The sequence below is a fragment of the Puccinia triticina genome, chromosome 4A, assembly GCF_026914185.1.
Source record: "Puccinia triticina chromosome 4A, complete sequence".
Lineage (NCBI taxonomy): Eukaryota > Fungi > Basidiomycota > Pucciniomycetes > Pucciniales > Pucciniaceae > Puccinia > Puccinia triticina.
This window is the reverse complement of record NC_070561.1, coordinates 5,493,424-5,518,929: the sequence shown is the minus strand read 5'-3', so window position 1 is coordinate 5,518,929 and position 25,506 is coordinate 5,493,424. Positions and strand designations below refer to the sequence as shown.

Sequence of the window (25,506 nt, the reverse complement as noted above, 5' to 3'; positions counted from 1 at the left end):
CGAGGAATCTGAAAAGATCTTCAAACAGAGACGAGGGAATACATTTTACTCCAGAAGGATGATCAGTGTTTGAGCGGGCCGACTGACAGATTCGATATGACAGAGCTGTTGTGGCACAGGGACTTCGAGACACAAGATGGTATGGATTCACAGGCTCAACAGCCCGGACCTGCGTCCGGGATGGGGAGGATACCGCGACTGCGGCAAGGATCGAGGTGCGTGGCCCTCTGCAACACGAGCTACCAGATACCAATTCGACGATAGACGTTTTATGTATCATTATCGACCAAGAATGATGCAGAGGATCGAAAGGAAGAAAGAGTTCCAGATCAGCCTCAGCATTCGGCGAAGGAGGTGTCCATAAACAACCGGGAAGTTGATGACGACGCCGAAGAGGGAAAGCTAGCGGACGGCAAAGATACAGAGCGAAGGGAGGGAATCAACGACGTGGTGTGGTCTCCCGACTCGGAATATCTAGTCAGCGGGTCGGATGACCATGCGATCCATGTCTGGGCGCCCTCGCAATCTCCAACAACGACGACAACACACCGATTCGGAAATTGCTCGGCCATTCCCACTGCGTCGGTTGCGTTAAATTCAACCCGATTGGAACCCTCTTGATCTCCGGTAGCTTCGACGAAACCGTCAAGGTCTGGGACTTCCTCGGCGGTAAACTCTTGCGCGCCCTCCCCAGTCATAGCGAAGTCGTGAGCTGCTTAGAATTCAGTCGCGACGGCTAGGTCATCGTCAGTGGTAGCTTGACGGCTTGATTTAAGTCGGGGTCCTCGTTCAATTTTTGAAGAAGCTGGTTAATGCTCCAACTCGAGCCCCAAGATGAACAAATCATACCAATTCTTGATCTTGGTAAGTATGGACTGGTCAAACTGCCATCTTGGCTCTTCCAGATGTATCATATTGCCGCTAGGAACTGCTGCTGCAATAGTCTCCTTTGGCGCATTGTTGGCCAAGGCAATTTGCACCTCGGGGGGCTTCTATACACCTAATGATCTGCCTTGTAGTATATTGCCACCGGGCAGAGAAGTCAAGAAGGGAAAGAAAAGCGTGTCAGTTTACTCAGGTGAATGTTGTGGAAAAATGCCATCTTGTGTTGTGAGCCACTCAGGATACTGTGAGAATCATGCCAGGTTGTACCAACTCGGAAATTTGCTTGATGATTCACTTGATTGTATTTATTTATTTTGGAAGATTTGACTAATGCCCACTCACTGCACCCGAGAAAACTTCAAAAGGAGAAAAAATGACTACTCTTTTGAGTCTGCAACATCCTCTCACAGGTCTTGATCTGTAACCTCAAGAAAAGGCTAGCCCGGCCAAGCCAAGACCCAGACCCAGTTGCAAAGAAAGGTAAGCCCTTTCGCAACCCAGACCAAGACCTAACCCAGGCACAGACAGCTAAGGTATATTGCTACGTTGATTACGCAAGCAGCATCAGCAAGAACCTTAACGGTCAAAGCCCAGCAAACAGAACAAACAAGATTCCAAACCTTGTATTGTCCTTTGTAGAAAGCTTGGACTTGAAGACCAGTTTGCTGTGCACAAATATGGGCTTGTACGTTTCCCTTTTAACAAGATTCCAAACCTTGTATTGTCCTTTGTAGAAAGCTTGGACTTGAAGACCAGTTTGCTGTGCACAAATATGGGCTTGTATGTTTCCCTTTTAACAAGATTCCAAACCTTGTATTGTCCTTTGTAGAAAGCTTGGACTCAAAGACCAGTTTGCTGTGCACAAATATGGGCTTGTACGTTTCCCTTTTTTTCTGCTGTGTGGTTTTTGACTTGTGGCGTGAATGACTGATTTTCACCACCATTCCCGATTTGGCCCCCCTACCCAGGAAATGATCTCCTCGGCCATCGTAGTGCCAACCTCCCAGGCTGCCAAAATTCCAGCCATCGAAAGTTTCAAAACAATTGGGATTCGAAAAAACTTCTAAATTATTCAAATGTTTTCAAAATGTCTCGGCTGGGGATCGATCTGTTTGGGAGGGAACATCCACCCCCGGGTTACCATTCCGCCTCCGAGCTCTACCAAATTCGCGGAATTGGTTCACCACCGGCAGTATTGATGGTAAGGAGGGCTAACTTTTATTGATTCTTGGACTAATTTCTAGATTAATCAATTGTTTCCGATAATTATTCCAGCCGCAGGTGATTGATTGCAGCACGAGTTTTTGGCTCTTTTACCCGAAGTCTGCAAGAACCTCAGCCAAAAATACCTATGGGACAATCAAATCCGCGAAAAAGTTTATGATCCAGGTCTCTGCTACATTGACCCTTGAAGAGTTTTACAAGACTGTCGCACAAGCGTGCGACAAGCAGTTTGATGGTGCGGCACAATTGATTTGTGATGCTCTCAAAACTGGCTACCCGCCTATGGATTGGAAGATTTTGATGAATCTTCCAGCTGCCAATGAATTCAAGGCAATTTCCAATTATCGAGTCAAAGATGCTGCAACCTTCACCCACTGGATGGCTACGGTCCTCTCCAACGGCAAGGACCATACAAAGGCAAGCCTGGATCTTGTGATGGTCAACCCAGAGGTTGTCGCCAAAGAAGCCAAGGCTGTTGTTGAAGTCAAGAGACACCTTGTGACTCGAAAGGCTGCTCAAACAGCCTCCTTGAATCCGGCAGATCCATCGAGGAGGGCTTTGCCCGGCGATTTCAATTCAATCAAAGTGATTGTCAATCAGATTTTTGCCGCCCACCCACCGAACCTGAAGTACGAACAAAAACTACCTGTGTACATTGATCCCACGGATCCAACCCAATACAGTCCTCTCAATTCGACCATTTTCCAAAAGTGGGCGCAAGCGATTGTGAGTAGAAAATGTGACCTTTTGTTCCAGTTGGATAAATACTAAACACATTTCGTATCATGTGTTGTAGTTTGAAGGGCAGGACGGAGTGACGGTTGAGACCCCCCCACCCATTTTGAAGTTTGAGATGCTTTCCGCCCAAAAGAAGCGCAAGCTCAGTGACAACTCAAGCAGCCAGATCGACAGCCTTGCCGTGGATTCCGATACCTTGTTGGTAGTCAATCTCAAAGAGAACCTCCTGGACGTATACCTGAAGTTTGTCAAGATTCCTGTTCGCAAGAGAGAGGGCATAGTGAGTATCCTTGTAGACAACAAGGCCACAAACCCCAAGATATTCCAATCAAAGAATATCACCCAAGAAATCATGAAAGGCTGGGGTCTACACGATGTCTTCATTGCCCAGTTACGAGATCATGTGCGAAAGTTTGAAAAATCAAATTCCTCTCAATAGTCTATTCACTAATCTGAAAATAATTACCCCTTCAAGCATGCTAGTTTATAATACCCGACCATTTGTAGCCTTAAAAATAAATTAGCTTGTTTTTATATATATATCCGAGGGCATTAGTTCTAGCTTAAGACTTTAAAAACCACTCTCGCAAACAACTGAACATCTAGCTTGTATTTTTTCATACATTTGCATAGCCTGACACATTTATCAAATCCTTAACAAAAACTGACAGTAATAGTAGCCTTAAAGATATGAATTTAAGCCCCTTGGCTTTACAAAAACCAAAACAAAATGCGCACAAAAAAACAGGCCCTCGACAGGAGGTCCAGCCGAATTGGGTGACAAAGAGATCGGAGAGACGGAGGCGGAGGGAGACGAGTGATTCTGAAAGGCAAAAAAGGTCTTCAAGAAGTCGACAGCATCCTGGTCCACGTATAATCTGAGGGGCGAGATCTTGAGCTTGATGATGGCCTCGTTGCGGGCCGAGAGTCTGGCGGAGGGCGTGACGAGGAAGTTGAGCCAGAGCATGGGCGCGCCGGTTGGGCGCATCATCCCGGCATTGCCGGGCCTCAGCTCGGTCAGGAACTTCTTCCAGGTGGATGTGGGGACGTTAATACACAGTGAATTTGATTCAATGTTGTTTAACTTTAATGGTAACAACAAATTTACGTACTACACGATACAAGACACCTAAGACTATTTTTGAGTAAGATACAATACATTTTTGTTGGGTAAAATGATTCAGACTCGAGGCTTGGGTTGGGAAGAGGACTGGATCAAGTGTCTGATCCAAAACTTACAATCATGTGAGGTAGGATAAAATTATAAGGCTTGGCTTTGTGAGATCAGGGAGTAAGATGGATGAAGTGAGAATAAAAAATAGTTCAGTTGGGTGGAACACAATACCCGCAGTGGTCATACACTTTACAAGCAAAGTCAGCAGTCAGGATATCGCCAGCTGCCAGGCAAATTTCCCATTTGGAGTTGTTTGACCGATTGAGGATCTGTGAAGCTCGCAGTTGATGTTTGATTGAGGCAAAACCGAGCCGATCGGGTTTAATTCTGGCCAGTAGGGTGGCAAGAATATGAGTTGGATCCCGGCTGCCTTGCAAAGATCATGCACACGGTGGCCTCGGTGGATGCTGGCGTTGTCCAAGACCAGGACCAAGTTGACATTGGGGTATGGGTTCATGCGAGGAAGCTGGTGCATCAAATCAGCTATAGACAAAAAAAAAAAAAACATGCCGGCTGTTGAGATCACTCACAAGATCTTGCTCCAAAAAATGTTTGAACTTGCGGCCATCAAACGTGTCGGCCGTGGTTGTAAGGGCAGCAAGTCCATTGATTGAGATGGCTGCCAGCAAGCTGAGTCAAAGGGGGTTCTGGTTGATCACAAACCAAGCAGCAGGGGTCCCTCGCGGCGACCTAGTATAGCATCGGAGGAGATCCCTGTCGCAAAAGGAGCTTTCATCTGCTCCAACTAAAATATTAGCAAGGACAAATGACACCACAGAAAAAAAGAAACCCTCACCAATGAAGACCAGGAATTCTGTGGGGAAATACTCCATGCGCTCAATAAAGGAGTACTTGGCAAGTATAGATCGCCGGATATTGCAGGTCTTGGGTTTCTTCAGCGTAATCAATAGCCGATGGACGAGGTTGCAATGGACCGCCTCAACACTGAGGAGAACCCCGGTCACATTGTACAGGTGTTCTCGGATCTCTTCCAAGAACAGACTGGGTTCGGATTTGACCAGCTCAATAATGAATCCACACTCCTCTCTTGTCAACGTCGCCGGTCGGCTGCAAGCCTCGTAAGTTTCCGGATCCCTCACGACACACCGGGTCTCTTTGAAAAGCACGAGCCACCGGCGGAAGGACTGAGGTGAAATTGGGGCGCTGAGCAGGTTACGGATCTCCGGCAAGCTCATTCCTTGATGGGCCATCCGGACGACGGCAATTTTTGTGGCAGGGGCGTAGGCACAGAAAACCATCGGATTGGATCTTAGTGATGGCTAGTCGGAGACGGCGGTGTTGAGGGAACCGGGACGGGATATCGATCAAAAACCGGCGGGATGGGTGGAAGGTGGGATGGAGCGGGCTCTAACACAGCCTCAGGATATGACCATCCAACCGGGCTGGATCGATGACGTCACAGTCCTGTTCAGGCTGTGTGTCAAAAAAGCCGGCAGAAACCGCTGCACAGCTGCTCAACCACATAACTTTACCGGGTGCGCTTTTCCGGGAAGACCAAGCTTTATTCAATTCACAATACGTACCTGAGCCCAGGCAAAAGCAGATCTCATCCTGAGACTGACTGAACCTTCTTTTGTTAAAGATTGCTTGCGGAACGTCTTGGACCCAAGCTCAACCCAGACCTGCTCGACAGGATCACAGAAGCAACAGCTACGTTTAAGCCCAGTGAATATTTCCATCAAACAGACAGAAAAGAAAAAGACAGCAAGCTGACTTAGATGAACCATGTTTGTTAAGCAGCTTCAGATTCAGCAAACCTATTTCGCCAGGATAAACTCAAGCTACTAACATAGCAGGGACATACCCGTGAGTAGAAACAGACAGACAGAAAAAAGAAAGAGGAAACGGAAGCTGAATCTGCAAGGACTGGTGCCGGTCATGCAGGCTTGTCTCACGCACTCCAATCTTTGTGCAAACCATTCTCTCAAAGCCTGTCTCCCTTGTCCAACCAAGAACAACCTCACTCAGCCCCACAGCTCAGGCAGTACTTAATCTGCTTTCAGGTATAAATAGTTTTGCACTATTAATGTTTAGCTCTTAAGCATTTGTAGTTTCATTTCTAATAAGCAATACATATTTTAGTTGTTCAAATTCTTTTAAATACAAGAGACAGCTTCAGAGTGCTGTAAAGGAGTGTAAAAATAAATTCATAACAAGATATTCAAGGATAGAATGTTGTAACATGATACTAATAACCGGGAGAATAATGAAGGATTACAAAAAGATGAGGTGGGCCGTTTATTCAAGTACCACTTCCATCTGAATCTTGATTCTCGGCCAATTCCTTGAGTTCCTGAGGAAGGCTGCTCGTAGTGAAACCCAGTCCTCGTCGACGAAAAAGATGAAGTTGATGGTGGGGGGCCGTGAGGAGCTGGGGCTTGGGCATTTGCAAGCTCAGGGCTTGGCGGGCGATCTTGGGTTGGGCTGACAGCCATTCGGAAAGCTGTGGGGCGGAAGGGTGAGGATCTTCCATTTTTGCTTCTTCTTTGGCTTGGCAGGTTCGCCAGGTTGGGCTGATTGGATTTGAATATTTCTGCATAAAAAGTTCAAATTGTTATTATCTGGAAGCTTTCATCGTGAAGTAGGCGCCAGGAGGGCCGGAGGAACAATCTTTTCACTCACCTGATTTCGGGTGAAGAGGACGTTGCGCTGAAAGTAGTGGCCCTGCCCGCTGCGCTGAAAGTAGCGGCCTGTTATATTCCATTCCTGCTCTAAGCATTCTGACACCCACTCTTTGTTAGACTTGATGGTCCTGATATAGTGATAAGCAATGCCAATAAGACTTGTCATCCCAGGATTACATACAAGCATAATGGCGGATAATGTCTAGACCAAATGAGTCCAGCATGCATCAGCGCACTTAGCTTAGTGGTTAAAGCAACACTCATGAAGTTTGGAGTCATGGGTTTAATTCCCATAGTGCACATCTATTTTGGTTTCTGACACGGCCCTGCCTGCTGCACTGAAAGTAGCGGCCCTGCCCGCTACACTGAAAGTAGCGGCCCTGCCTGCTGCACTGAAAGTAGCGGCCCTGCCCGCTGCACTGAAAGTAGTGGCCCTGCCCGCTGCACTGAAAGTAGCGGCCCTGCCCGCTGCACTGAAAGTGGCGGCCCTGTCCACTGCACTGAAAGTAGCGGCCCTGCCCGCTGCTCTGAAAGTAGCGGCCCTGCCCGCTGCTCTAAAAGTAGCGGCCCTGGCCGCTGCGCTACGGCTTTTTTGGGTTGGTGAAAAAGCGGGTGACCGCTACTCTCAGCGGTAGCGCAGCAATAATCCCGCTGCACTACCTCTTTTTAGCCTGGGGAGTTATTGTGGCGGCCGCTACGCTGCGCTAAAATCGCCAATTTCTGCAGCGCAGCGTGCCTTTTAAGTCTTGATTCCCCTGAAGAAGTGACTGGGTTAGTAAATCGTACTTGATTTTCCACGTGTATCAAGTTATAAATACTTTGGCTTTTTTTTTTCTTGAGTTGTGTTCAGTCATCAGTGAATCCCCTCAAAGGGAGAGTCGCGCCAAAGTCTGAGTCTCATCAAAGGCTGAGTCTCTTCAAAGGCTGAATCTCTTTGAAGGCTGAGTCTCTTTGAAGGTTGAGTCTCTTTTAAGGCTGAGTCCCGTCAAAGGCTGATTCTTGTTGAAGGCTGAGTTGCGTCAAAACCTGAGTCGCGTCGAAGGGCGTGTTTCTCCTTGCAACAACTCTTCAACTTGATTCTTCACATGTATCAAGTTGTAAATACTTTGGCTTTGATTTTTTTTCTTGAGTTGCGACGTGTTTGAGCATCATGAGTCACCTTGAAGCGTGACTCCCCTCAAAGGGCGAGTCGCGCCAAAGACTGAGGTGCCAATTATAAACGCTTATTGAAATTTTATTCAAAAAAAATCAAAATTCATTCAAAACTTTTTCTATCTAACTTTTTCTTATGTACTTTTTCAAAAATAGCCCAAATGACCTCGAGGAGGTCATTTGGGACCAAAAATTTTCAAAAATTTGTTATCCAAACCAATTACAGGTGTACAGTGCGTGTACTGGACACTGTACTGCACTAGTCCAACGGTACAACTCAGTTTGTACTTCAATAAGCAATACACAGCCGCATGCAGATTTTTCGGCGACACCAACCAGCAACCATCCCCCCATATCCCCCCATACAACAAGACCTGATCCAATCAGCTCACCAGAAACCCCATCTGACTTCACCCTGCAGTTTGTCACAAAGCCAATTGAAATCTCCTAAAGACATTCGGAAGTATTCAACAAACCTGACCGCTGGTATCCGGTTTTCTTTCCATGGCTCCCAGCAATTGGGCCTCTTGAAGGCGGTAGGGCCGGCGCGTACATAGATATATTCAGGTACTTGCTGGAGTTTCTGCCATTGCCAGATGGCATACATATGAATTTTTGTGGGATTGAGGGGTGGTGGTATCATTTGGAGGGACTGAAATTGTGCGGTCGTGGTGATGGCCCTGGTTTGTTGGTTTCGCAGGGGGGGGGAGGGGGGATAACACCGCAACAGGCGGTCTTGTCTCAGGATTTGGATTTCTGTCTGTGTGGGCTCCAGGTTTATGATTGTACAATCATATCCAGACTTTTTTGAAACTTAATTGGGCCTGTATCGGCAACATAAATTTAACAGATTTTGGTTTCAAACAAGTTTTGAAAATATTACAATAAAATTTCAATAATCGTTTATATTTGGTCCATGAGCTGAGTCAAAGGCTTAGGGCCCAATTATAAACTAGTTTTGGAATAATTTTAGGATTGGTTTCAAATAAGTTTGAAATATCTTTTTGCTAACTTTTTTGGGATTGAAAATCTCAAAACAACCCAAACCACCTCGGGGAGGTGGTTTGGGGAAAACTGGTTTACCAATACTGTTTTGAATGTGATTACAGCTCAGCATGCAGATGCCCTCCATACACCTGACCAGTACTTCCCCCCCCCCCCCCCCAAAGGCCACAGAATATGTACTTGCGCAAGATACAGCCATCAAGGCTGATTTGCGGGTAATTGCAAAATGGAAACCATGGACGGATAGCCAGGATGCAAGTGCATCTATCAATTCCCGGGACCTCATATGTAGCTTGCAGAATGAGCAAGCTACAGGCTCTCGCAGTTGAACCAGGATGTTGCGTGCAAGAATCAGCCTTCAAGGCTGATTCACGGGTATCTATTGACTTGGGAGAGTCGGCAGACATTGGCGGCCAGTTGTCCCGACCTAGGTTGTCCCCCCAAGTTTGTGGGAACGCTGCTGTCGTCGCTGCCATTATCTTGGCGCATGCAAGACGGACAACTGCTGATGGAGCAACCTGTGGTAGTGTGAGGCTCACATTCAGTTGCGCCAGAAATTCATCCAGCATGGTGGTGGGTTTATAATTTACACTTGGTTTGAAACAGGTTGGAAACAGTTTTGGCCCCTGTATCTGCACCACCAAGATAATTTTTTTTTGATTTCAAACTTATTTGAAAACAATCCCAAAATTATTCCAAAACTGGTTTATAATTGGGCCCTTAGTCTGATCGGAGGCTGAGTTGCGTTGAGGGCTGTGTTGCGTCAAAGGCTGAGTCGCGTTGAAGGGTGTGTAGCAATTCTTCAACACCAGTATCCAGATAATTGCTTTGTAGGTGGGGCTATCCACAGTAATGCATATATAAGGCAAGCGCAAGCTGGCTTCCATTCCAGAGGAAAATATTCCCGCTTAGGACTCTACTTGTCTCTCAACCATCATCAACTCCTCTAACCTATTTTACATAATAAAATTGACCAACTCAATTATTCATAGAATGAGATTGGTTGTGGTAAGATTCTATATTACATCCCAAAAGATGAAAGCGCTGAAGTTGAACATCAATTATTTTTTCTTTAAAGCTTCTTCAAGTAGTTTTGTTGGTTACTGCACCTCTGCCTCGCGGGAAAGAGTTTTGGGACAAGGTTCCCAACCAATTGGAGTCCAGCAGAAACAGGTCGGATGGCTGTCATTTAGATTCAGATTTTGGATCAAATGTGCCGCGCCATGATCAACAAGAAGAATGTGAAATCTCTAGTGACTCTGCTGTTGGATCAAAAGTGCTATACAATCAGGCTGAAAGCTCTGTGAGTGATAGATACAGTTTTTTTATAACATTCATGACAGTACCAAAACTTATTTCTTTTTTCTTCTTTAAATCTTTTTTTTTTCAGAGAGGAATCAATACTGAATTACCTGGGAATACATTTCCTAGATTGAAAGCAGAGCACAATCATCCAGGAGATTCTGTGAGTGATATACCGTTCAAAAATACAACAGCAGTAGATTTAGTTTCTAACATGTGACCTATGTATAGGTTTTGGAGAGTGCCAATAGAAATGAAAAAAGCCAAGGCAACACCATTGATACATCAAAAGTTCAAAATTATCAGCCTGGACATTCGGTGAGTAATCTGGTTAGTTGAGATACCCAGGAGGAAAATGAAACTTAAAAATAGTCTATCTGGGTTATGGATTTTGAAGGTTTCCAATTGGAATGAAAAAGCTGGTACTAGCTTTCTAGGACCAGAAGTTTGCAATGACCAAGAAACTAATTTGGTGAGTAATCCAGCTGTTTTGAACCACCCAGGAGGACAAGAAAATTAAAGGAAAACATTGTTTTGTCTGTTTTTGAAGGGTTTAAATGGGGAAGAAATGCCTGGAAATGATATTCTTAGATCAACAGTGCTTAATGGTCTACCAGAAGTTCCAGTGAGTAATCTTATTGGTTGAGCCCATCCCAGAAACAAAAAATATTGAAAACAAAAAAAATACCATGTCAATGATGATTGGTAGATTTCCAATGTGGTTGATGGAATCCCCAGAGACATTCCTTCCTCTAAAGAAGTAAAAAAGCATCTATCCTCATCATCTTCAAATGTCCCAACTTCCATTGAAGAAAAAAATGTGAGTGATCAATTTGAGACCAGATTGAAAAGATTATAAAAAGCTAACTCTTTTCTTCTTCTTTGTTTCCATTCACATGTGGGTCCACCAGGAAGAAGAAAATCCATGTGCCATTTGTCTTGGAGATTTAAATCAAAGCTTAAACAAAAAATGGAGAACTTGCACACACTCATTCCATGTGGATTGTGTAGCTCCTTGGGAAGGAGCACATTATACATGCCCCATATGCAAAGAAGAAGATAAAGAACTCCCAGTCTACAAGTCAGTCTTTCAAAAAGGACTGAAATTGTGGATTATTGATTTTGAAGCTAGAAACCATGTCCCTAGAGATGGTTTTACGGTGAGTCATTTCAATTTATTGGAAGTAGAGATAAATTTAATTCTGAAAGCTTGATTGAAACAGGATCTTGACCTTATGTACATGAGAATCACGAAACATGAATGGGATGAATTCAAAAACTCTCACCCTTCAATATCGGATGATATTATGGAAACTCATTATGTCAAAAATGCACTAAAGATTTCAAAAATTCTGTCTCGTTGGATCAATAGTTATAATTCTTAGTCTTGATTTCTGAAAATGACTCTTTCTGTGCCCATGGATTCAAATTGGATCCTGCACCCAGATTTAAAATTTCACTCAGTACATATCATTGTTTGATTGAATTACTAGAGCCCAAAGCGGCTCCGCCGCTGCAGGGCCCAAATCTACTCCCCGCACCCCTGGAACCCGGCAAGCAGACGCCCAAGCCCGGAGGCGGCAATCAAGCCCCTCCCCCCCACACACACAGAAGACCTTTCCAGGCAGGTTCATCCTCCTTTGGGTTTTAACGCAACTGTGAGGCTGACAGGTTGGGTTCAAGAATTTATATTCAGGAGACCAAAAAAATAATGGGAACAATTCAGGTCCTTTAAAACTGAATAAAAACTCACTAAAGAGACTGCAGTAGTTCTTACTTGGAAAATATAATATTGAACACTCCCTACACTACAAAAAACTTAGTGCAAACCATTCATTTCTCGAGTGCGCCGCTCAGCAGTGTAATATCATTGGAGTGCACCAATTGTGCACCAATATTTTGGTACAGTCCCCTCAATGGACTGTATCCAACCTTCCGCTTACAGCTACAGATGATGAGCAGTTAGTGTCTTGTCAACAGCCCCAGGGAAGACCTTTGTGCATCAGGGGACCATAATGCTACACCAAGATTGATGAGTTTCAAGATATCAAGGCCATCATCTGGACCCTGCTTGCAGTCAGCCTTCAGAGGCGTACACACCGCAGGAGGCCTGGTCGCGCAATGGCAACTGGAGCACCCGGTTGATAATCACGCCTGCAGTCCACAACTCAGGGGCCAAGTTGCTGTCATACTGGTTCATACCGCAGGTTGCTCATCAACATGGGGTCAGTCAACTGCCGGATAATGCAGCAAGTTGGGCCAACTTGCATAGCTCTCCTCTGGAGACATGAGCTCACTGGTATTACGAGTCTTCAAAGGTCTCCTGGCTTGCTGCTCCACATCAGCAGGTGGTTGCCAAAATCTTCTCCACTGGCGTGAATATTTAGGAGGTAATAGCTATGAGTACCAGCACCATCATCCCTTCTACTGTGAATCATTGCGTTCTTGCACAGGTTGATATTGATTTGTTATCACGAGCGGGGCTCAGTAGCAAGGAAGGTGAAGGAGCAGGGAAAGGAGATAGACAAGTAGATGTGTTCACCAAGTCAGGCTAAACTAAGTGACTAATATCCGGTTTCAAATCAGATTTCTGTCCAGGGCACCAGGGAATAACAAGCCCATACCAACAACTCACCCTGGCTTAGATCAGGCCTGATTTGTTTTCCAATGCGGTGTCCAGTCTTGCCGAGTTAAACTGATGGGTTCTTGCCGTGGTGAAGGATTACCATCCTTGTATCTCCCCTAGCCACAATAATTCCACCATACCTGAGGTTAGCTCATATTGTTATCAAGATTAAATCCGGAATTACTCACTTTATTAGCCTTTTATTAAATACCGCCTTATGAACCACATTTACAATCCCTTTCCTTGAGCTAGGCTTGTCCACAAGCAAATCCCTCACGTCGGACACGCGGGACAATGGGACGTATAACTGTCCATGAGAGAAGATTTCCGAGCCGAGGAAAAAATTCGGACAATCCTTGATTTTTGCTTCCATGTTGGAACTCAGCGTCGTGACAACTATACCGGGTGTATCAATGAATTCCGGAACCATTGTGCCAATTTCTGTTGAATGAGTGTGCAAATAATGGCTTAGATACATCAAGGTTTGCACAATGAGTCATTAAAATAATGGAATGCTCACTTCTAAGTGATGAAGTGAACTTCCAGCAGGCGGATAACGACAATTATTTGGAGTTTCACCCTTAGCAGGCAGGAAGCCGAGGTCTTGACTCGAATGTGGTTTTCCGTCACGGGGATCCCCTAAATTGGACACATCTCTTAAAAACGGCTACATATACCCCACTCCTGCACCGCGCAAAGCCAAAAACACTGACATTATTGATTATTGGGGAATGGGCCCAGGTGGCATAGTAATACCATCAACGCGCGTGAGCCCATAACAATGATGCGACGCATACCACGCGAGCCCACCAAATAGAAGGGAAAACAAACCAGGTGTTGTGTGTGATCGAGACCACTGCACACCGCCGCATCTTCGCGTTTGACAAACAAAGTAGCTGGCAACCGCTCGCTGTTCATACAGCCTCTCCTCATATTCCAAAATCCGCTTAAGCTATAGTTAAGGTGACGAATATCACTATCCTTGGATATATCGCAATCTGCAATTAACGTCGAGCTGGAGTTACAGGCTTGTCTTGCATTACCTTTCAATTGTTTGAGCCATACATAGTGGTTAACAAATTGTGAGCATGAAGCTTGTGTCTCGTGCAGATCACAAACATTTGGTAGGGTGTACGCATGTAATAGCGCGACCATGGGAATAACTCTACAATCAACCAATGCCCAGATCACAGGAGTAAAAGGGTCTAATCCTCTGCATCAGTACCCACCCCTCAAAAATACCGTTAATCAGATCGCTCATCTTCATGACGCGACCGCGAAAAATATCTGAGCATCGGAAGCTGTCACTGGCATACGGAGGCGAGTCCGTCACCGTGGGTTTGACTTGTGCACGACGCGGATTGGGCTTGGAGCGACTTCAGGAGTAAATACTATTTCAATGTCATAATTTGAATAATCACACATCATCATTTCACTCCGGGCGGCAAGGGTTTACTCATATTTGCCCAAAAATACCAATATTAAACCAACTCACCGTTTAATTTGTTTGTGCCACATTGTAAGGTTCCGAAAACTCGCGATGGGAGGTTCAGCAAATCCGCAGAGGTGGGTAACGATTATCCAACTAATTTCCACTTGAATCCGGAGAGCAAGATGATTAACGCCGAGTAAAACTCACGGCCATATTACTATGTCTGCATTGGAATATTTCCCACGTCCCTGTCCTGACACGTAAATACGAGGTTGAGTTGAGTTATAATTGCCCAAAGGACAGTCGAGCGCGCGAAATAAGCTGACCAATTGTTTGCGGAATGTATCGGGAATCCTCGTGTCCTCATCTTTCGCATAGCCTTCGACGTCGTACAAGTTTATCATTAGACGAAGATAGGAGCGGGATATGATGTCGCGCGAAGCTTACGAAAGAAGTAAATACACTCATTCATAACCGGTGAGAGCTCTGAGATTCCCAATGCGACCCAATCGTGCATCTCCGCCATTTTGCAATCTTTGCTAAAGGAAAAGATCTTTTTGAATCAATCCGCGAGGAAATGTACTGATGATAGACCGGATTGAGTTAATCCTTACTCGGCCATTAAACGCTCATCCATCTTGCGCACCATGATGATGCGCCGCTCTCCTTAATGCAAAATGGTTTTGACTTGCTATTGATTGCGGTTTAATTATTGTCGAGCAAATCAGGAATTTTTCCTACAAAATGATAGGTTAAATAAGGTTAATGGTCGGTATTAAGTAGATGCTATGCTCGGCTGAATCCAATGTGTGACTCATTTGCTGTGCTCAGCATTCGGGTTCAATTTCATGAACAAATCACTTCTTTGTTGTCCACCCCGCACGTCCATCAAATGATGAGTGAACGCAAAGTGGTAGACAAGCTTGAGTTGCTCGGCGAATTCTTGGAATTCTTGACCCTTCGGCGTATTCATCGTGATGAATGTTAATGGCCTCGACCCTTGTGGAATTGACATAACGACGAGGAATATTATGGTAAATGAGCGTCGAGATTACGGTACAAACTCTAACGCATACGTTCTTAGTACCTAAGTGCAGCTTGTGACATGACCGTGGGTTTGCCGCGTTGGGTAGGTTGTCATGTATATGCAGACATAGATGTCGCCGGCGAGTTGCATATGAGATTGAGACGACAAATGTTTCCTGTAACGTTGCATCACCGCGGCGGGAAGGGTATTGGCTGGCAGCGTTCGGAGTAGGACGGCCGAGTTACAAGCGAAGGCAGAGCATAAGGTCAAGGTTGAGTGGCGCACGGGTTGGAAGTTGGAGGTTTGCCGTAATTGTGGCTTCGTCGGGCAAGGGGTAACAAAGGGGGATAGTGTTTATGACATATGTGATTGATAGAAGGATCGTCGTGAGGGTGAGGGATAATGGCGGGTGGGGGGGGCGTGGCAAGCTTGAGGCCCTGAAGAGGCGGTGGGCAGCGGGTGATTGGCGGCGGCAACTGGGTAGGAAGGGAGCGGAGGCGTCGAGGAGGCGAGTAAATTTGAGTGGAGACGAGCATTATTTAAAGGTGGGGGGGAAATAGGACAAAGGCCAGGGGATCCGGTTTCGTCCTACCCCCTCCCTGGAGCTGCCCTAAGACCATCCGCACCGGGCGCTAAGTTAGCCCGGATTAGGGCACTTAGTTCGACCCCGCAACCGCATCGGGTTGGATTAACCGGGGATCAACTTGACCCGGAGCTTGGTTTGGAGCTAGTGGGGTATAAATCTAGCCCCTGTTAAACTATGAATCCTAAACTATGAGAATGAAGCGGAAAACTCCCCCGAGGGAAATATATTTCATAGAGTGAGGATACTATATATAGTGTTTGTAAATACATACTTGGGTTGATGAGTAAATAAAACCATAATAGACTATAAATGTAGAAACTATGTGAAACCAAATAATGTAAAACCATGAGAATATATGTATATATAAATAAGAACATATTTTGATATAACACTCCCCCCCTCATCAACCACAAAACAGAAAAAACATAAGGAAAAGGAAGAGTAACAAAAGGAACAAAAGACAAAAAACATTTGTGTTGGCAGAAAGGAAAAATAACAAAGAAAAAATAAGAAAAATTGAAAACAAAGGAGATGTGAATAAGAGCATGAAAGAAAAATCCCGATCCATACGGCCAGAGAAACGGAAACTGTGGAGTATAAGGTGTGCATGGTTAGCGTCCGTAGAACCAATCAATCGCCTGCATGCGGTGTTATTTGTGGAGGGAGACGAACAGATGCGGGGGGCGCATGATTCTCGCCGCCAGCGCATACTGTCCCCCCTTTACTTGCCATCATATTGGATTGCACATGCAATCCTATCCCCGTCAAAAATTCCGACACTTTTCGCCATCCCAAAGCCTTGGTGAAAATGTCGGCCAGTTGAACATCCGTCGAGATCCACTCGAGTCGGACTTTCTTCATGTAAAGAAGTTCATTGATCACATGGAATTCTCGATCAACATGACGATGTTCTTTCCGGGTACGGCAGTCGGAACTGATTTGTACGGCAGCCTTGTTGTCGCAGAGGAGCAGAGGAGGCGGGAGTTCGAAAAAATGAGATAGGATCGAAGAAACAGTGCAGGCGTCCTTGGAAGCAAAAGAGAGTGCCATGTACTCCGCTTGGCAAGTCGATCGAGCAACGCATGTCTGTCTTTTTGACGACCACGACACCGGGGCGCCCCAAAGGGTTGAGATAAAACCGTGTACAGATCGAGAGGCTTCGCCACCCCAATTAGCATCGACGTATGTCGTGATTCCGTCAGTGAAAGGTTTGGAAGCGACCAGGGGCAAAGAAAGACTAGAGCTGTAGCGGATATAGGAAATTAGATGATCAAGAGCCGCCCAGTGAGAGGCATCGGGAACCATAGAGAAACGCGCAAGAAAATTGACAGCAAATGCGATGTCCGGTCTTGATCCCATTGCAAGGTATAAAAGACAACCTATCCGGGATAAGTAATCAATGTCCATCGAACCGTTGGACGGGTTTGATTGAAGATCGGTCGAGGCAATAGGCGTGCGAGTGCAGATGGTGGATGGTTGAAAGCTAAGAATCTTCTCAATTAACATTGGCTGGTCGATTTGAAACCCGCCCTCTACCTCTCGGACCCGCAAGCCGACAATGCTAGAGAGGGATTGATCCCACTTGAGATCAAGGACCGATGAGAGTTTGGACTTGAGAGTTTCGAGTAGCTGCTTGGAACTTGCCGTAAAAAGACCGTCATCAACATGGACCCACAAGAAAGCCATGTCCGCCCCTGAACGATATACATAAGTCGACTGATCCTCCATAGTCGGAAAGAAACCAATCCGCTCAAGCCGAGTCTTCAGGTGTAGCCACCAACATCGAGCAGCCTGACGAGTCCCATATAGGGCCTTGCGGAGTTTTAGAACACAACCGGGCCGAGCCGAGACACCTGGCGGAGGACGAATGAAAACATCGTGATCGATGTCGCTATGAAGGAAAGCGCTTTTGACATCAAAAGACGCCACAGGCCACCCAAGCCGGGAAGCAATTGCCAGTAGAATTCGGAGCGACGGGAAAGTCGGAGTGGGAGCAAATGTCTCACCGAAATTTCGACCATGAACCTGTTTGAAGCCTTGCGCCACAATGCGAGCCTTGAATTTCGAGATGTCGCCTTCCTGGGTCCTTTTCAAGGCAAAAACCCAGCGGCAAGTGAGGATGTCTCGTGCCTCGGACTCCGGGACTTCCTCCCATACGTGAAGGTCAATCATCATCCCTATTTCCGCATCAATTGCTGCCTTCCACTCCGCCCGAAGAGTCGAATTGATGGCCTGTCGGTAGGTGTACGGTGCATCGGATAGAAATGGTGATTCCGATACGGCGGATTCCAAACACGCATCCTGAAGCTCCAATTCTCGCAGCTGACTGAAGTCACCCAGACGTTCCACTCGAATGGAATTGAGGACTGCATTGAGAGAGCCAGAATTTGTCAGCTGCGAAGGGAGGTCATCCTCATGGAAGATAACTGAAGCTCCACGTTCGAGTTTCTTGGAATTTGGATTCCAAAGTAACCATCCGTGAGACTCGTCAAGGACACCAACGTGGATTAAAGCCGTTGACCGCGGGACAAATTGCTTCGGATAGTTGATGTTGTGGAGATAGGCGCGGCATCCAAAGACACGGACCATGTCTAAAGAAGGCTGTTTTCCAAGAGACAACTCGTAAGGTGATTTCTCAGCTCCGGTGTGAACAACGCGGTTAAAAATATAGGCTGCCTGCTTCATAGCAAGAAACCATAAAGAATTTGGTAACTTAGCGTGTATTAAGAAAGTCCGGGCCATGTCCAGCAGCGTACGATTTGTCCGCTCAACGTTTCCATTCTGGTGATGTTCGTAGGGAATGCTCAATTCATGGCGAATGTCGTTGTCCTTAAGAAACTTGTTGAATTTATTTGAGGTGAACTCGCCCGCATTGTCAGACCGGATAGCCTTCACTGTGTGAGGAGTCAGTCGATTGAAATCCGCAACCCAATTCGATACCGCCGTACCCGCCGCCGCCTTGGTCTTAAGCCCAATAACCGAAGTCATCCGTGAGAACACGTCATGCACAACCAATCCGTATGTGCTGCCATCAATGGCTTCAGGGAAGGGACCAACAAGGTCAATGGCAACGATATCGCCAGGAGCCTCAGCAGATTCACGCGAAGGCGAAGAAACCGGATCATGAGTGCTTTTCGCAAGGGAACATGAGTGACATTTTGACTTCGGAAGAGACAGCTTTTTCATTGGGATACCGTGAACACATTGTCGGTTTATAGTTCGATTGAAGAATCTAACAGCTATGTGTCCAAGTCGGGCATGCCATAGATCAGAAGCAGAAACAGCGGACAATTGAGGGGAGGGAGAACAAGAATTGACAGAAACAGGAGAGTCCGCGGAGAGAATGAACCATCGGTATTGTCGAGTGTACGTCGGAAATTCCATGCCGCGCTGAAGAAAAGAGAAAAGACCGTTGTTGAAGTTGACCGACCCATCCCATCTGTCAAAATAACCAACTGAGATTACAGTGCCGGAAACCCTTGGAACAAGCAGAACATTGCTCAGGCGTAAGTTGCCATGCCGAGTCGGTATAATAGCGTCCCCAATGCCGTCTACGGGAATGCGGTCTTGAGAGGCGACGCGCAACCGTATATCAGCAGGACGAATGTTTATGAAGAAATGCGGGTGCGACGTTACATGATGCGTCGCTCCTGTGTCACACAGGATGTCCGCCTGGTCTTCTGGAGGGGCCGAGATCGAAGCCAATTCGCCGCCGGTGTTGACAAGTCGGCCAGAGAGCACATTTGATTTGGTAGGTCGCCAATTCGGATTTTTCTTCCTCGGGTCTTCAAGTGGTGGCTGGTTATTTTTTACACGAGGACAGTCTGGTCCCCAATGTCCCCACTCCCAGCAGATGTTACAGGGATAGTCGGGCGTGAGATATTGCCTAGCCCAGTTATCGGGAGGGGGAACCGACCCCGGCGTTCTCGATTGATTGCCTTGGCCATTAGGCCTGATTGAGCCACGAGATCCTCGAAAACCGCCGCGACCACGAGCGCCACGAGCCGATCCTTGTTGTCCGTTCCGATTTCCAGTGGACGCCATTGCCATCGCCGAAGCCGATCCAGACACCGTCGCGGATTGATGGAGCCGAGTAGCCATGTGAAGAAGTTCCTCTCCGGTGACGTCGTAGGTGGGGTTGATCGCAATTCGAGCGTCGATTGAGTCAGCCATCGTTTGTTTGTAGTCCTGGACGGTGGAATGAAAGGATAAAGAGAGTAACTTCTCTTTAGTCAACCCCCCAAGACGCTCGTCCAGATCCCACCAGCTGCGCTTCAAAGCCTCAAAACTGGGGGACAGCGAATTGGTTGAATTGGGGGCCTGAGCAATTTCCAACCATCTTCCCAACAGCAGAGACCACGACACTCCCGCAAATCGTCCCTTGAGTGCGTTGTACGCCGCGTAAGCTGAAAGACCGTTAAGGGATGGTCGAAGCGCAGGGTCAATCGAGTGTTGAATCAGAGCCGAAACCCCACTCGATAACGTCGGGTCGGTGGCCGAGATGTCGGTGTCGAAAAATTTCACGTTTTGAGTGACACCCGTTACCGTGTTTATGACGGACGCAGACCATTGCGGAAAGTTGATGCCATCTAAGGAAAGTTGGGGCGAGACTTGCTGACCGAGTTGATGCCATCGAAGTTGGTTCGCAACCAAGGAATTGGAGGCGGCCGCGACTGAAGGACCGGAGAGACTAAGGTTTCGAATGAGGAGAACTTTGAGCAGATTGTCATCGATTCCTCCTAATCCCGACCTTTCAAGCTCCCTCGCGATGATAGAGTCCAGAGACGGTGCTGCGGGAGTGTTGCCATCAACAGGGTTATCATCCTTTGGAGGCGGTGGGGCTGAGGACGAGGATTGAGGACCGTTGGACGATGTCGGAAACGGGACTTGGGAACGCTCGCCAGACATCGTGTCGGAGGATGACGAAGAGAACGACGATTCGGCTGACAGAAAGGGGTTGGAGTCGAAAGATTCTTCGGGGATAGACGCTAATTGTTGGCGAGGAGGAGTGACTCTGGCCGTGAAATCGGGAGTGATGAGTTCCGGGCGATCAGAACGAGTATGAACCATAAAAGATGAAGTAACCGGTGATCACGGAAGGGTGATTTATCGGAGTAACAGAATGACAAACAAAGGGGATGATTTTCAAGATTCACGGAAGGGTGAAGCCGGATGAGAGATTGTTTACCACGGAATGATGGTAAGTTTGTCTATACGAAAGATGAGATACCCCGCTGGTAACAGCGCGGGCTCATAACCTGTTAAACTATGAATCCTAAACTATGAGAATGAAGCGGAAAACTCCCCCGAGGGAAATGTATTTCATAGAGTGAGGATACTATATATAGTGTTTGTAAATACATACTTGGGTTGATGAGTAAATAAAACCATAATAGACTATAAATGTAGAAACTATGTGAAACCAAATAATGTAAAACCATGAGAATATATGTATATATAAATAAGAACATATTTTGATATAACAGCCCCCACTAGTCCTCGGACTAACCTATAAAATGAATATGCATCATGCTCAATGGCATGAACTCTATGTGTTTAGGTGCCAAACACATACCATACAGGCACCTAATCACATAATCTCCGATAGCCTCGGACCTCCCAATCTACGTCGATGCGGTCGGCCACTCGGATTAGCTTAGTCCGACCGTAATCCGAGCTAGTTAGTCCAGACTAACTTAGCAACGGATGCGGATGCTCTAATCATTTGATTAGGCCCTCCCTGAAAATTAAAATGCAACCGATCCCTTTTTGCGTGTTGCTGCGGCACAGGCTGGGGGGTCAATCCAAGGTTCCCTCCGGGGTGTTTAAGGATTAAATTCAATTAGACATTTAGACATAATATTAAATGAGTGGGAGCTGTTGGAATTTACATTAGTGGGGCTTTTGGTAATGAACACACACCAAAACTTAGATCTAAGTTTCTGTGTTTGTGTGAATTAAATAAACTTGGATTCACATAATACTCTTTCAATTTTTGTTTAGTTTCCTCTCATTTCTACAAACTTCTCCTCCCACAATTTCAATTACTCAACCCCCAATACAACTGCATATCTCTAGTCTTCAAAAAAAATTCAATGGTTACAGGAATGAATACACATTCACTGCCAAAAAAAATGACTAGTTTAAGAGTATCCTGGTTGATCTGGGATGCATTCAACCTGATTGCATGCAATTTTTTGAGGTCATGAGAAGCAACAATGCAACTACTGCACTAATTCTCTAGCGTAATATTTGGCCGCTAATGATTTCAACTATTAGCTTTGGCTGTAATACACAGCCGCTGAAACACGCTAACACTAAATTAAAGCTGATCAGCTACCAATCATAGCTAACTTAGCTGTAATTTGCAGCTTAAGTTACACTTTTTGCTTGAATATCAGTTAGCTGTAAATTTAATCCAAGTTTATTAAAATGACAGAAACACAGAAGGCAAGATAAAAAATTTGCCTCTGCTCATCAGCAAAAATCCCATAAAATCCAAGTATATTAAAGTCTTGGGTTTGTAGAAAAAAAATTCAAGGGTTCCCCCTACAACTTGGCAAAATACAAAAAAAAAAAATCAAAGGTTTTGCCTCCTACAAAACATGGGACACCAGGGCATGAGGGGACAACACAAATAATAAATACAAAAAAAAATGGACACCAACAAATCCCGCTCCCCGCCACCCAGCGCAGCAAGCTGGCGCATCGTGGCCCAACGCCCATCCCTGTCTAGCAGGGTTAAAAAGCGTTGGGAAGAGGACCCCCAGCCCAAAAGCACAGGGGGGTCCCTGTGAGCCTGAGCCTCTATAGTGGCTACAGGACACAAGAAAAATGGAGGACAGTGGTTGTATTTCTTGGGATAAAGAACTACAAACAGAGAGTAAGAGAGAAAGAGAAAGAAAGAGAGAGAGTAAGAGAAATATATGATCTGGAGGGGGTCTATCTACTCCTTATAGGAGGATCCTCAAAAGTCAACTTGAATCACCTGGAAAAGTGATAAGGACAGCTGTGCCAGACCAACAAGGGCTACAGCCTCCGCGCGCACCAAGGAGACGGTGGGGGGACACAGAATAGTAAAACTAATCTGCTCTGATCTTAGACTGAGTCTAGGATTAACAGAGTAACCTTTGATCTTGAGAGGTTTGAAGTGAAAGCAATAAAGAGAAGCAATCAAGGGACACAGAGAATCACTCTGGATAATCAAGGTTCAAATGAAGAGTATACTTACTGTCAATAACCTAGGCGCCTGTGACGGTAGGTGTACTGGGAGCGTGGTATCCTCTTGTGGGGTGATCCTGGGTTATCTACGGCGTGGTTCTGGGTGGTCTGAAGTCTGTGGATCCTCCAGCTGCATGGGGGATCCTGACTTCGAAAATTTTCAAAGTTGGATGACATAATCACACATGTACATGTGGTTTGGAGCGCTCAGGCGCAACTACACGGCGCTGCTGCGCATGAGTGTCACAAACCACAAACTCTATGAAGGAGTAGAGATATTGTAAAGTGATCATTGAACACTAGGGTCAAAATTGCATGAGAAATCAGAATCTGAAGTCAAAACAACCTTATGTCTTAAGGTTAAAAAGATATGAGCACATTTAGCTATAAAATGGAGATGAAAGGCAGTTTTAGGTCAACTGTGTTGACTCTAAGGCTGACAGTCCCCGAATATCCCCCGCCGGTGTGGTGTGCCAAATCTGTTTCAAGTATCAAATTACATAAAGTGATGGTTGAATACATGAGAAGGAGATATATTCTTAGATTTATTATTGCATAATTAGATTCTGTAAGTCATTTAACCCCTAGTCACTCACTTGAACCACTAGGATAGCTCCCCTCAGTCAAAAGTTATTTTGGTTAAATGGTTTTCATCCAACATAAGTACATAGTATAGTAGTACATTGTTAGTACATAATATGGTATTAGAGCCAACCACAACTGGGTCATATTTTTTGTGCATATTCAATTAGATTTAGGGCTAGAACCACAAGTTGGCCATATTTGTATGCATATTCAATTAGACTTAGGGCTAGAACCACAAGTCGGCCGCCTTGTAGATAGACTATATAAGGAGCCCTTCCTTCCCCCTCATTTGAATTCAGCATGTGAATAGCAGCCACCAACCAACCAGTCACTCATACATTTAACAGTGTGATCTCAAACATCCACTCACCCAACACCTGTGATCATAATCAGGTTCTTAAATAGCTTGTGTCATTGCACATCATCTACATTGTTTGATCTAAGTCTGATAGAGACTACTGCACATAGTGATCTCTATCAAGGTTTTGCCACAACAATAAATAAATTTTGCTGTCAGAATCCTTGTGTAGTACAATAGAGGGGCAGGTCCTTCAAACCACCCTTAACATAAATATTGCTTAACTGCAAATATCATATTTGTTATCTCCCCCTCACAGAACTGCCACCCGTCCCAAAGGAGTTCTCACATCGAGTTCTCACACCGGACTGCGCAATTGCAACAGCGGACGGGGGTGAGGTGACCACCTGACTGGAAATACAGCCCGGCAGGTCGCCTGAAGCTAAATCCCTCCCCCCCCCCCCCTTTTATACCCAACATTCACCAAACCCCCACTCTCATTATCTCATCATACACGACACCGCCCGCCGCCCAACGACCGCTGCCCCACCAACCGCACCACGCCACAGCTCTTCGCCCGAGTATCAGACCCATAAAACTCCCCGCCACGCCCCCTCGCCTTCACAATTGCCTACGAGACGCCCGCGGCCAGAACTACCGTCGAGACGCCCCCAACACCAACTACACACCCGGGCGAATCGGGACAAGCCCCTGCGCCCACCTGACACAGGAGTCATACATGCGCCAGGTGGGCGTTACAGGACGCCAGCGTGACCATGAGTCACGCTGGCGCCACCGTCATACACGGCGGGCCGCCCGAGCCTAGAGGGCGTCAGGTCAACCGTGATATTGACAGGTGCCGCTGAGGGTGTGGGCCAGGCGCCTCCCCGGGTGGCCAGCCATGCTTCACGGTTGAGCTGGCGTCAGGCTGTGCCGCGAACTGGGGTCGGCAGTCGATCGCACAGCTCATCCTGACGCCGGCTGGGACCCGCAGCGAGCGGGCGTCCGCATGTTGCCCGCCGGCTTGGTTCGCCGCTTGGGCGCCTCGAGGGGGCGTCAGGCCGGGTGGCTCGTTGGGTTGTGACCTCTGGCCGGTCAAGGGGCGATATGATGGGGGATCGGCATGATCTCCTCATATGCCCCTATCCGCCTGCCAATGACCACCTGTCATCGTTTCAGACGACGGCGACCTCAAACGTGCAACATGCACATTAACAGTTTAACATTAAGCGGACCGCCGCGCCCACCAACAAAAAAAATGGCAGCATTTCTCCCTTCCCCCATCCCCAAAAAAATTACAGGTACCAATGCACCTGGATCGCTTGGCTCTTTAAGCAATTGGCGCCGAGAAAGAGCCAAGCAATGACCAGCAATCATCGACTCGCTGCCTCCTTTTATACTTTTCCTGTATAATTCAATTCAACCCGGACTCCGTTAATTTAATTTCCTTTTCCCCTCCCACCTTTGCCCACATCCCCCTCCCCTTTTTCTTCCATTGTCACCTTTCCACATGCAATCAATCACTCGAAAATGGTTACCTGAGATTCTTTTCAGAACTCTTAAAATCACCCCGAGCCATTTCCCTAGCCCTTCTCCAGGCTGACAC

General features: G+C 46.4%; 5 protein-coding genes across 5 annotated transcripts; all 5 read right to left on the bottom strand.

Moving 5' to 3' along the window:
• Positions 1-335: 335 nt before the first annotated feature.
• Positions 336-698, bottom strand: PtA15_4A629 (uncharacterized protein; the record flags this gene model as incomplete). The annotated part of the gene is made up of 1 exon (XM_053168532.1): positions 336-698. The coding sequence occupies one exon, from the start codon at positions 696-698 to the stop codon at positions 336-338; it is 363 nt and encodes a 120-aa protein (XP_053019732.1).
• Positions 699-3,543: 2,845 nt separating this feature from the next.
• PtA15_4A628 (uncharacterized protein) lies at positions 3,544-3,838 on the bottom strand (the record flags this gene model as incomplete). The annotated part of the gene is made up of 2 exons (XM_053168531.1): positions 3,544-3,556; positions 3,594-3,838. The coding sequence occupies 2 exons, from the start codon at positions 3,836-3,838 to the stop codon at positions 3,544-3,546; spliced, it is 258 nt and encodes an 85-aa protein (XP_053019731.1).
• Positions 3,839-6,284: 2,446 nt separating this feature from the next.
• Positions 6,285-6,515, bottom strand: PtA15_4A627 (uncharacterized protein; the record flags this gene model as incomplete). Its single annotated transcript, XM_053168530.1, has 1 exon — positions 6,285-6,515. One exon carries the CDS (start codon positions 6,513-6,515, stop codon positions 6,285-6,287), a length of 231 nt encoding a protein of 76 aa, XP_053019730.1.
• A 7,871-nt stretch (positions 6,516-14,386) lies between these two features.
• On the bottom strand, positions 14,387-14,832 carry PtA15_4A626 (uncharacterized protein; the record flags this gene model as incomplete). The annotated part of the gene is made up of 3 exons (XM_053168529.1): positions 14,387-14,562; positions 14,631-14,722; positions 14,798-14,832. The coding sequence occupies 3 exons, from the start codon at positions 14,830-14,832 to the stop codon at positions 14,387-14,389; spliced, it is 303 nt and encodes a 100-aa protein (XP_053019729.1).
• Positions 14,833-14,997: 165 nt separating this feature from the next.
• On the bottom strand, positions 14,998-15,198 carry PtA15_4A625 (uncharacterized protein; the record flags this gene model as incomplete). Its single annotated transcript, XM_053168528.1, has 1 exon — positions 14,998-15,198. One exon carries the CDS (start codon positions 15,196-15,198, stop codon positions 14,998-15,000), a length of 201 nt encoding a protein of 66 aa, XP_053019728.1.
• Between the last annotated feature and the right edge of the window lie 10,308 nt (positions 15,199-25,506).